At 43.0% G+C, this 13,439-nt stretch overlaps 1 protein-coding gene across 9 annotated transcripts in view; it reads left to right on the top strand.

Moving 5' to 3' along the window:
* PRUNE2 (prune homolog 2 with BCH domain) overlaps nucleotides 1-13,439 on the top strand; it is a 202,736-nt gene that overhangs the window by 43,459 nt on the left and 145,838 nt on the right. For all 9 annotated transcript variants that reach the window (XR_011855581.1, XR_011855583.1, XR_011855582.1 and 6 more), the window contains exons 4-5: nucleotides 1,524-1,687; nucleotides 5,058-5,210. Coding sequence is in view for 6 of the 9 variants with exons in the window: in XM_072150917.1 (XP_072007018.1) it covers nucleotides 1,524-1,687; nucleotides 5,058-5,210 (317 nt within the window). In the remaining 3 variants the exon portion in view is untranslated. The remainder of the gene's footprint in view (nucleotides 1-1,523; nucleotides 1,688-5,057; nucleotides 5,211-13,439) is intronic.

Raw genomic sequence — 13,439 nt, forward strand, 5'->3', positions numbered from 1 at the left:
TTTTATATCATGCAAGACCAGGTCTGTATTAAAGGACATCTACCACCAGGATTAAGGATCGTAAACCAAGCACACTGACATACAGGCGTGTGCCCCCTTTAACAGGATCCATTCTTTTTTAAGTGTTCTATGCCCTACTTTTAAGAAAACAAGGCTTTAAAAACTATGCAAATGAACCTGAGGAGCTCCAGGCCCCATTAACAGCTTTGAATCCTGGAGCCCCTCTAGTTCATTTGCATAATGCTAAACCACTTTTTTTTAAAATAAACCAGGGCATACACACTTAAGAGAAGAGAAGATCCTGCCAGAGGGGTCACACAACAGTATGTGAGTGTGCTTGGTTTACAGTCCTTTATCCTGGTGGTAGATGTCCTTTAAGTCCAATATCAACATAACAATACAATGTGGAGGCACATGTTAAATAAACATTATCAAAATCATGCTATTAGAAATGATCCTACTACTATGCTTATCAAAATAGGGCATTTCTAGGATTATCTCAGAGAAAAGTTAATGTGGTCAAACGTACTGACACCCACTATATATCTACTACACAGTGACAAAACAAGCTCACGAGGCAGTAATGACCCTGTCATTGAAGTGTTTAGACCCAAAAAAAAGGCTTCCTGGCTCACCAGTGGTTGCCCTCTGTGATGAGAATTTCTATGGTTGCTTCTCAAATTGTATAGGTTATGAGGCATATTTATCAAACTGTTTGTGAGAGTATTCTGACATAATTTGTGCCAAAATACTGCCTAAAATACCTTACACCACATTTATTAAGAGTTTTAGATAACAAGTTAATCAGAAGAGATGTAGTTTAGAAAAGAAAGCATTTGCACCCAAAAATTATGCCCGCCAGTTTTGTGGAGTAAACTAGATGGGGTGATAAATTTTTCTTGGTATAAAACATGAATGTGTGCATTGCAAATGCTGCAAACAAAGGGCCATTGGTTCTGTGGTTTACAGCCCATGTTTCATGGGCATGTGAGGTCAGCTAACATACAGATGCAAATAGAAAAAGACCGCCGGAGCTGCAAACTGGGGGAGGAATAGGACCTGCTCTACAATTTGCGGCTCTGGTAGTGGGCTGATACATGGGACCCTGGAAACCATCTTGCATCAGCCATAACAGACATGTATTGTTAAAACTAACTGTTAGTGCATGTTCAAAATATATGATTGTGTGCATGTAACCTTAGACTTTGTTTATTTTCTCATATCTCCGCTATAATGTACAGCCTCTAACTTTGATGGTACACATGCTGGAACACACAGCATTGGTTGTCTTCTAGATAGACAATGAAGTGACTATGACAGGCAAATAATCAGAAATCACACGTGGGCATGCAGCCATTTCACAACATTATTCAATATATTAGATGAATACTCTTAGAAGAATCATAAGAACAACATGAAACAGCAGTATGTTTGGTCTTATAGAGAAAAGTCATATTTAACCATAGAATTGGGCCTTTTATCCATTCAGTCTAATAAAATGTGATAACTTATCCTGTCCATAGTGAGGAGGAAAGTTTGGCAGCAGCGGTTGTAAAAGTCATAAATCCAGAGAAGCAGTGTAATGGGGATCGAGAGCTTCATGACTCATCTTCCGTTTTAGTAGCAAAAGAGATCCTTGAGGAGGCACCAGAGCTACTTACTCCTCAGCTTGCTCATCTACTCAGAGGTGAGTGATTACTCCTGATATTACCGTACACAGTGAAAAGTTTAATGGAGTGTTTCTAAGTCTTCTCATGCTGAAAGACCATGATCTATTCTTTGGTTAACAATCCCTTAAAAGACCACAGGAGGCTTCATAAAAGAAGCAGGGAGTAACGAGTTTGTTAAAGAGTAGCATTATATTGAATATTAAAAAATGAACATGTAAAAATAGGCCAGAGCAAGCTGCAGTGTAGGGCTAGACAGGAATATTAAGTGATGCTATCTGCACATCAGTTGAATGGCTGAAACAGCTCTGATGGTTGTTTTAACTTTGTGCCCTGGGGCTGTGTGGCGTTGGTAATAATGACACGCATGCCCTACAGTGGACAATGAATATGGATCAGTGTCCTGTGATTGCATACTTAAGAGTTCTCTGGTCAAAAGATGTTTATATAATTCAGTTTTGATGGTGAAATATGTAACTTTCATTATCCTTCCATTATCTGAAGCAGCTATAATCAAAAGTCCATTATGTGCATTCTTTTTGCTCGCAAGGTCCAATGTTACCACTGCAATAGCGAGCAGTGGGGATCAAAACAGAGTCATAAATATGAATATTGTCTTCTCTTAATGTCATTGTAACATATGCAGTTAGATTATATAAAACACATCTTTTATCTGTATATTTAGTAAAATATATAGGGTATATTCAGTAGAAGGATATATATTTATATATATATATTTGTACACATATAGAAAATATGGGGGACATTATCACTACTTCTACACCAGTTTTCTGGTGTAGAAGCACTGAAATAATCACAATTTCTTGTGTACTGCAAGAAATTGAGATAATTCTGACAACTACACCACCTCTTTGCAATGTGGACATCAATGGGGGAGGACGGGGAAGAGTCTCCTGAGGAAATGGGCAAGCACGGTGTGTTACTGCGCACATGCTAAAGTCTGCGCACATACACAGCTGAATGTTCACAGGTTTTTAAGCAAAACTACGCAAGGTTGGTTTTTGGCACAGTATTGCCCAGTGGCACATCCACCCAAAGTATACAGTGTTTATTATTTACAATGGAATAAAGTTGATTTTCTGTATACCACTCTTATTAGTGCCCACAGCTTTTAGTATATTTATCTTGGAATGTGAGTTGTAAGCGTTTTTGCCAGTTCATAGAGAACAGCATTTGTTAGGTCAGACATGATTGCTGGATTGAGATTTCGGCTCTATCTTCCTAAAGCAGTTTGATAGAGTTGAGGTCAGGACTCTGTGCTAGTCTAGTTCTTTCACACCAACTTATCTTTCACACTTTCACACTGTCATTATGTACCAGCTGTGTTCAATGAAGCACAGTAATGCTTGAACTAAAACATTTCTTCAGAACCATGAATAACACTTATCAGGCGCTTTAGAGATTTCTTTAGACATGACTAATGGAGGGCTGGTGTTAGATGCGTTAATGTGGGGATCCACAGGTATGCATCAACGTGGCCAATAGGAGGGGGAGACAAAAAGCGCAAAGGATTCAAGTGTATTGTTTGATAAGGAAAATATATAATAGAATGTCTCTCACCTGGTTCAGTGAAAGATAGAGCGTAAAATAGATGGAGGGACTGCTGCCGACGGGACTCAGGTCCGGGCAAACCAGAGTTGACGGACTTGGCTGTGTGCTGAAGAACCACGAGGAGTCGTCCCGTTCTGGAGGCGCTGTCACACTCAGAGAATAGACTGGGATGGTGTATCCATAAAACCAGTTTTAATAAAAAGTAAAAGGTAAAACACTACGCATATCGGCCCCGGGCTGGAGCCTTCATCAGGTGGATAATTACATACCTGGAGCGCCTCCAGAACGGGACGACTCCTCGTGGTTCTTTAGACATGACTAGGAATTGCTCCAAAGAGGGGCATGGTGTCTGAACAAAGTTGCATCCACTTTTGTCAATCGTGCCATTTGGCACATTTTCTGGTGTGAACTAAGCTTAGGTATAGGAGCAAGACTAGACAGATTTAAACTGTTACATATAGAATTAGGTTTACCACGATGGGATAAGTAAAACATTGGTCAAGATTTATAAATGTAGTATGCTGCTGCGCTGGCACATACAGGACCTTGCGTAGAATTGTGGGACCTGCTGTAGGATATAGCTAGTGTAAAGGTGGCCCTGCACCACCTCCTCCCCGACCACGTGGTGTAGAGGGAGAAATATATTCGCAATATGTTTCCTTTGCCAGGAATTGAGAATATGTCATGGCATCTATGCCAGTATTCATTATAAATACCCCCATGGTCTCTTGGCTACTACTTAACAGACTGGAGACTATGTCAGGGAAGTAAGTAGACTTCTAATGGAGACTTTGCCATTTAAGGCTGCTTCTGCAGGTGTCTGGAGGTTTACACCCATTGATGCTCGACGTGTTACTTCCCTGACCTAGTCTCCATCCTCTCATTTTGCTAAATCAGTTCTCTACAATATACTGACAAGATGCAATCTCATATCAAAACAGCAGTCTGTTCCTTATGGAATAGATATACTAGGTCAGATAAGTAAGAAGTGGAGCATCAATGGCTGTAAGTCTCCACACTCCTGCAGTGGCTGCCTTATATAACAAAGTCTCCATAAGGAGTTTTCTTCATTCATCCAGCATCAACAATAGTGTTATATCTTGAGCAGTGTAAGACTTTTTAGTCATCGCACCATCTTTTAAAGTGAACCTGTCACGATATATGTAATTTTTAGCTGGTGACAGGTTCCAACAGCCTATGTCATGCTGATTTTAAAACTGTTTTTTTTCTGCTTTAATACAATTTCAGTATTGTATTAAACTTTATTTCACATGAACCGGCTCCCTGCCAGCAATGTGTGGTTAGTCCCAGGGTGGGGCAGCTGCATAAGCCTGTGTCTCAGTCTTCTCAAAGCATTCTTCCTCTACTTCTTCCTTTACCCCTTCCCCCTCCGGTCACCACCGCAAGCACCCTTTTCCTGTCATGTGAATTGAGCAAGTAGAGGGAGCTGGATTAGTGAGCAGGAGAGGAAGAATGCATCTAGGAGACAGAGACAAAAGCTGGTGCAGCTCCCCTACCCCAGGACTATCCACAAAAATCTGGCAGGGAGCAAGGTAATGTGAAATGAAGTTTTATAAAGTACTGAAATAATTCAGAATCCAAATAAATGCATTTTAAAAATCAGCATACATAGGCTACTAAAACCTGCCACCGGCTAAAAATGACATTCCTGGTGACAGGTTTGTTTTAAACAGTTTTAGTAAATCTTTCCTGATGAATACATTACCTTGTGATTATGGTGCAGTGCTGTATACCTTACATATATTCACTTAAAATAGTCCAGATTGTCAAGAGTGTTTATTTTTATGGCATCCTCAGGAACCATTGTTTTTAGTTGCTTATCTGCTGACCAGGAGATGGTACCCGGGCATCATGAAGAAATTGTATGCATCCTGGAGGAAAGGTTTCCAGAGCTACCACCAAGACAGGATATTGTCAGTAGTCTACTTGAAACAAAGTTTCATACACAAGGTGTGGTCTTTTACTTATATCACAATTTAATATAATACAATGTACATTGGATGAAATATTGAAAACGTCACAGATTGTAAACATACTTCTAAAGGTTTTTTCGACATAAACATCTCACCAGATGTTGGTAACAGATGATCAATTCACACTTGCAAAGTAATCAAGCCATAGATATCCATAAATAAAGTTATGTGTAATAATGTGTAATGTGTAAAAAAGTATTGAACAAGGTTCATGCATCTTTAAATCCTGAAGGTTCATTAGGTGCTTTCTATAAGCTCTGAGTTTTAGTTTCTTCCATAGGTTTTCTATTGGATTCAAGTCAAGTGATTGGCTGGGCCAGAGGCGTAGCTACTGGTGGAGGCAGGGGGACCAGTGGCTCTGGGATCCCAGACTTTGAGGGGCCCACTGAGGAGCTTTCATCTCTATCTGTGTCCCTAGGAGGATCACAGATAGAGCTGTATCCAGGGACTAGAGCAGCCCTACTCTCTCTTGTAATACAATCAGGGTCAGACTGGGGACCAAAGGCCCACCAGTAAAATTGACTTTGGGGGCCCACCTACTGCTACATGGGATTATTAAATGTACTGTATATTCTCGAGTACAAGCCGAGTTTTTCAGCACACTTGCATCTATTAAAAAATCCAAATGTGTACTCACACTCCCGAGGCCCCCCAGGTGAGTCCTTTTATTTTTTTCTTATAGGCTGGGCATTCCTTGGGCAGGGGCTACAGGCTATATAATGGGGGAGGGGCTACAGGATATATACTGGGGGCAGGTGCTACTCGCTATATACTGGGGGGCAGGGGCTGCAGGCTATATACTGAGGACAGGGGCTGCTGGCTATATACTGGGGGCAGTGGCTACAGGCTATTTACTGGGGGTGGGGCCTGCTGGGTATATACTGTGGGGCAAGGGCTGCTGGCTATATACTGGGGGCAGAGGCTGCAGGTTATATACTGGGGGGGGGGTAGGGGCTGCTGGCTATATACTGAGGACAGGGGCTGCTGGCTATATACTAGGCATAAGGGACTGCTGGCTATAAACTGAGGACTGGGGCTGTTGACTAAAGACGGGGACAGGGCTGCTGGCTATATACTGAGGACAGGGGCTACAGGCTATTTGCTGGGGGCAGGGGCTGCTGGGTATATACTGTGGGGCAGGGGCTGCTGGCTATATACTGGGGGAAGGGGCTATAGGCTATATACTGGGGGGCAGGGGCTTCAGGGTATATATTGTGGGCAGAGGCTACAGGCTATATACTTGGGGGCAGGGTCTGCTGGCTATATACTGGGGCAGGGGCTACAGGCTACATACTGGGGGGCAGGGGCTGCAGGCTGTGTACTAATATTAAATGCACCACATGTGCTGAAAAAAACTCAGCTTATGCTTGAGTCTGTAAGAAAAATCAAATGTGTACCCTCCAAGGCCCCCCGCCAGGTCCTCTTCCTCCATCAATGCTCTGTCCTCGGCTCCGTGTCTCCGCGGACATCATGATGGCACTGCATGGCGGACCGAGAGAAGTATCGATGGAAAGAAGAGGACCTGCCGGGGGGCTTTGGAAGGTGAGTACACATTTTATTTTTTTCTTATTGGATGGGCATTCCTTGGGGAGGTGCTACAGGCTATATAATGGGGGCAGGGGCTATAGACTATATAATGGGGGCAGGGGCTACAGGCTATATACTGAGGACAGGGGCTGCTGGCTATTTACTGGGGGCAGGGGCTGCAGGCTATATACTTGAAATTGGAACCCCGGAGTGCTGCCCGCTTTTTACTTTTTATACCTGCAAAAGGATCAAGCAAGAATCTGTGGGGGCACTGCACCCTCCTTTAGAGGTGCAATGTACAACTTGTCAGTCTTATACTGCACCATATTAATCATCCAGCAACAGGTACAGTGATTAATCCAGCACAGCAGAAAATTGTCTAGTTCTACTCTGCACCAGTTTAAAAACCGACACAATACATTTCCCCCACTGTGCTTATACTGTAAAGTTTTTTTAATACTTTGTATTGCTTTAAGCACTTTTTTGTCATGCTTGTTTATTATCTTCTGTTGTTTCTAAATGTCTTTCATATGAAGAATAACAATTAAATAGTTTTGCTTGATTGACTTAATAGATCAAACAGAAAGAAATATATACATAGAAATAATTAGCAGATAAGAATTTGATTAGTTTCCTTCAAAGAAAGAAAAATTATCATACAAGTGTATAGTTATTTCTGTTTGATTATGCTTTACAACAAATAAACAATTAGTATGTACGGTTATGCTTCACTATGTTACTTAATAAAGAAAATAATTATAATAATAATTAGTGGGCCAGGTTAATGATACCATAGGAAAGTTTGATTTGGCAATTGCACAGATCCTTATTATTGTGAACATTATTTTACTATAAAGTTCTCTTTTTTCATAAACATCCACAAAGATTGAGAGAAGTAGAGGGAGAAAAGTAACTGAGAGTCGCTGTAAATATACAGTGGCCCTTTAAATGAAAGCTATCATAAAAATCAAGTATGGATAAACAAGTGACACTCATAGATCCAATATGAATTGACCAATTTTGCATTTCTGCAAACAAGAGGTCCTTGGACCAAAAGAGATAAAAATTAACTTTTATTTCTAATGAACTATAAAACTGAATAAACATGGGTTAGTATACATGTACGAAAAGGACTTTCTAAAAATATAATGTGGTCGGAATGGAAGTGTGATCTTTAAAACACCATAGCGCAATAAGACGTACCTTTACGTCTTGTTGCGCATGGGGGAGTATGAAGAGGGCTCACGGGCTGAGCCCTCTTCATACTCACTGGGTATTTGCTTCAAAATTAAGCAAACGCCCGTCGCTAACACCCATGATCGATGCTAGTACCGATCGCAGGTTTAACCCTCTGATCGCTGCCGGCATCTTGGCTCCGATCGTCGCTCCCTGTGATGTCATCAGGGAGCGGCGATCCATTGCAATGACAGCCTGGGGTCACACAAAGATCCAAGGCTATCATGTTTTAGGTTATCTATTACAATGTGCGATCTGCACATTGTAATAGATGATGTGCAAAATCCCCATATATTGCCTTACTGTAGTATCGCAGTATATGGTAGGATCAAACAGACAACCTAGGGTTAAAGTACTCTAGGGAGTCTTAAAAATAGTACAAAAAAAAAAATTCAAGAAAAAGTTAAAAATTTAATTAAAAAAACCTAAAAATTCAAATCACCCCCTTTCCCTGGAAGTCATATAAATATAGATAAACAGTAAAAATCATAAACACATTAGGTATCGTCACGTCTGAAAATGGCCGATCTACCAAAATATAATAACGGTTTTTCACTGTGTTTAACCCCGTAATGAAAAATAGCGCACTAAGTCGCAAATGGCTTTTTTTACCATTTTGACAAATATAAAAAATGCAATAAAAAGTGATCGACACCACCACAGCTCTGTACACCAAAGTACGAAAAAGTTATTAGCGCCAGAAGACAACAAAATGAAGAATTTATTTTTTTGTGCAGGAGGTTTTAATTTTTGTAAATGTATGAAAACATAATAAAACCTATACAAATTTGCTATCCCTGTGATGTCATCGGGGAGCGGCGATCCATTGCAATGACAGGCTGGGGTCACACAAAGATCCAAGGCTATCATGTTTTAGGCTATCTATTACAATGTGCGATCTGCACATTGTAATAGATGATGTGCAAAATCCCCATATATTGCCTTACTGTAGTATCGCAGTATATGGTAGGATCAAACAGACAACCTAGGGTTAAAGTACCCTAGGGAGTCTTAAAAATAGTACAAAAAAAAAAATTAAAGAAAAAGTTAAAAATTTAATTAAAAAAACCTAAAAATTCAAATCACCCCCTTTCCCTAGAAGTCATATAAATATAGATAAACAGTAAAAATCATAAACACATTAGTTATCGTCACGTCTGAAAATGGCCGATCTATCAAAATATAATAACGGTTTTTCACTGTGTTTAACCCCGTAATGAAAAATAGCGCACTAAGTTGCAAATGGCTTTTTTTGCCATTTTGAAAAATATAAAAAATGCAATAAAAAGTGATCGACACCACCACAGCTCTGTACACCAAAGTACGAAAAAGTTATTAGCGCCAGAAGACAACAAAATGAAGAATTTATTTTTTTGTGCAGGAGGTTTTAATTTTTGTAAATGTATGAAAACATAATAAAACCTATACAAATTTGCTATCCCTGTGATTGTACCGACCCAATGAATGAAGTAGACCTGTCATTTGGGGCGCACAGTGAAAGCTGTAAAATCCAAGCCCACAAGAAATGGCGCAAATGTGTTTTTTTAATCATTTTCACTGCATTCAGAATTTTTTTCCCGCTTTCCAGTATATAGCATAGAATATTAAATTCCGTCACTATGAAGTGCAATTTGTAACGCAAACAAACGGTCACACAGCTCTTTACATGCAAAAATAAAAAAAGTTATAGATTTTTGAAGATGAGGAGTGAAAAATAAAGATGCAAAAACAAAAAAGGGCTTGGTCCTTAAGGGGTTAATGTATATAAGAGAGGGAACTCTATATAGAGGAGGTCAGTATGCATTTTTATGGTTCCACCAAATGCTCCATTTATGGTAACTTTTATTTTATTTGGTGCTAGGAGCGCGGCGCTTTCTTATTCACAGTAAACCCTTTAGATAGACTGTTAAGGAGATGGAGTAACAACCCCTACCAATATTAGCTACTTCTGCTGACCAATTCATACACACGCATTACTAGTGCTTTTTTTGGCTATGATGCTGTCCCCGCGCCGGCGCACTCGCTGCTGCCGGCTGCATTTATTTCTACGCCGGACCCTGCCTGAGGCTTCTGCCTCTTGATGTATCTCACTGCAACCATGCAGCGGCAAGGCAATCATATGCTGGCACACGAGCGCCAGCGTATTATAAATGTCCCCCATTGTCTGTAGTATTCACACTACTTAGAATTGACTACTCTAGAGCACACACTATTAACACTCTTGTTCCTAAACTGTTTCCTTTGACACTTGCAACCTTGGATGCCGCTGCAGTTCAGCAACCAATTTGGAATCTGCTTCTATTCTTCAACCACACACACTCATCTGATCATATCAGCCCTGTTACTCCTGAGGACACCATACCATAGCAAAACATGTCGAGGGAGGGGGGGGAGGGGGCGCTGTCTGTGATTTTAATTTATGTGGTGTTGAGGAACAGAAGCAGATCCTAAAATCCTGCTGAACTGCAGCGGCATCCAAGGTTGTAAGTGTCAAAGGAGGCAGTTTAGGAACAAGAGTGTTAATAGTGTGTGCTCATGAGTAGTGAATACCACAGACAATGGGGCTCATTTACTAAGGGTCCACGGGATGTGGTCACATGTACTGCTAGCGCTGTGTTTACAAACGCAGCACTAGTCTACAGGGACGGACCTCCATGTTCTATGGAAATGAAAGCTCGGTAACAGAACCCGGTGTCTTGCATTAAAACAATGCATGACACTGAGTTATGATTGCTTACCACTGCAAAAATTGTGATTATTTAAGTGCTTCTACCACAAAATAGCACTGATAATTATCCCCATAAATTAAATTGTATTTACACTAAAAGCACATAAATATGCAACACAGCAGCATACATACACAGTATACACACAAAGCATCATACACAGCAGGCAACAGCATGCATACAGCATTATACACAAAGCATGCAACAGCATCATACGCAGCATACACATGCAGCATACACACACAGAATCATGTAGTAAAAGTAAAAAGATTTTTTTATAGTGGCATTTATCAGCCACAGTTCTATGTGCTACAACAAAAAAGACCTTCACACCAACAAAGGAAAATTCCAAACAATCAAATGTATACAGAGATGTATACACACAGAATCATACACAGCATACACACACACAGCATATGCATGCAGCATACACACAGCAAATGCAAGCAGCATACACACAGTATCATGCACAGCATATGCAAGCAGCATACACACAGCATTATGCACAACATATACATGCAGCATACACACAGCATCATGAACAGCATATACACAGCATCATGCACAGCATACAGACACAGCATATACATGCTGAATACACACAGCATCATGCACAGCAGGCAGCAGCATGAACACAGCATCATACACAGCATATACATGCAGCATACACATGCAGCATACACACAGCATCATGCACAGCATACAAACAGCATAATGCATCCGCCCCAGATTCGATAGGACAGTCTCGGGTTTTTGGGCTCTGTCATTTTGTCATGGGTGGCTGGGAGAATGTCACAGGTCCCCCTCCCCTCTCCCCCGGTTTGTCCCGCCTCCTCCTGGTCAGTTGATAAGAGATGAAGAGCATCTGAAGCATCGGAATCAGGAGGAGGCAGGATCAGCCCCTGCTACCACCTCACATGATGTTTTCTGCAGGAGTCATGTGAGGAGGTAGCTCAGCCCCTGGCTGGCCCCGCCCCATCCCCATCAGTCGGAGCCCCGGAGAAGAATTGACTGCAGCGAGGGAACGAGGAAAGGTAAGAAACAGGGTTTTTTTTAATGCTAGGAGACAGGGTGCAACAGTGAGAAAAAGCTGTAGGTCAGGGGGTGGATAGAGAACAGTGGGAGCTAAAGGACAGGAGAAGGCTGCTGGAGGACACAGGAGGAAGCTGCTGGGGAACAGGAGGAGGCTGCTGGGGGACATGAGAAGGCTGCTGGAGGACACAGGAGGAGGCTGCTGGAGGACACAGGAGAAGGCTGCTGGAGGACACAGGAGCAGGTTACTGGAGGACACAGGAGCAGGTTACTGGAGGACACAGGAGCAGGTTGCTGGAGGACACAGGAGCAGGTTGCTGGAGGACAGGAGGAGGCTGCTGGGGGACAGGACTAGGCTGCTGGTGGACAGGACTAGGCTGCTGGGGGACAGGACTAGGCTGGTGGAGGACACAGGAGAAGGCTGCTGGAGGACACAGGAGCAGGTTGCTGGATGACAGAAGGAGGCTGCTGGGGGACAGGACTAGGCTGATGGGGGACAGGAGGAGGCTGCTGGAGGACAAAGGAGGAGGCTACTGGAGGACACAGGAGGAGGCCGCTGGAGGACACAGGAGGAGGTTGCTTGAGGACACAGGAGGAGGCCGCTGGAGGACACAGGAGGAGGATAGAGGACAGGAAGAGCTGTAGGACAGGAGGGGGAGGGTGGGGGACACTGGAGGAGGCTAGAGGACAGGAAGAGGAGGCTGGAGGACACAGGAGGAGGATGGAGGACACAGGAGGATAGAGGAAAGGGGGCGGGGAGCTGGAGGACACAGGAGGAGGATAGATGACAGGAGGAGGATGCTGGAGGACACCGGAAGAGGATAGAGGACAGGTGAGCTGGAGGACAGGAGAAGGAGGCTGAGGGACAGGAGGAGGAGGCTGGGGACAGTAGGAGGATGCTGAAGGAGGAGGCTGGAGGAAACTGGGGGACAGGAGGAGGCTGGGGGACAGGAGGAGGGGCTGGGGGACAGGAGGAGAAGGAGACTGCAGGAAGAGAGGAGGCTGGAGCAGGTTGGGGACAAGAGGAGTATAGAGGCTGGAGGACAGGAGGAGGAGGCTGAGGGATAGGAGGAGGAGGCTGGAAGACAGGAGCCACAGGAGGAGAATGGTGGACACGAAGAGGCCACAGGAGGAGGATGCAGAACAGGAGGCCACAGGAGGAGGAGGATGGATGGCAGAAAGAGGATGGAGGACATGAGCTACAGAAGGAGGATGGAGAACAGGGGATACAGGAGGAGGATGGAGAACAGGGGGCCACAGAACCAGAAGGATAGAGAGCAGGAACCATACCATGTGAGGAGGGGTAGGGGAAGGATTAAAGGTAGGATAAAATTAAAGAGGGGTTTTATATGTTTTATATGTTGCAGAGTTGCATTAGGTGTAGTTATACAGGTTAATGGGGGAGGGGGGTTGGTCAAAGAAAGGGGCATTGTACCATGTGGGGACCATCAAGGCCAATATTATACTATGCTTGTGCGTGGGACAATGGGCGTGGTTTAGAAAAAGGGGGAGGGGCTTTTGGTCCCTCTTTTTATCGGCCAAAAGTTGGGAAGTATGCATCATGCACAGCAGGCAGCAGCATGAACACAGCATCATGAACATCATATACGTGCAGCATACACACAGCATCATGCATAGCATACACACAGCATCATGCATAGCATACACACAGCATCATGCATAGC

This window comes from Engystomops pustulosus, chromosome 1, assembly GCF_040894005.1.
Source record: "Engystomops pustulosus chromosome 1, aEngPut4.maternal, whole genome shotgun sequence".
In the NCBI taxonomy this organism is placed as follows: Eukaryota; Metazoa; Chordata; class Amphibia; order Anura; family Leptodactylidae; genus Engystomops; species Engystomops pustulosus.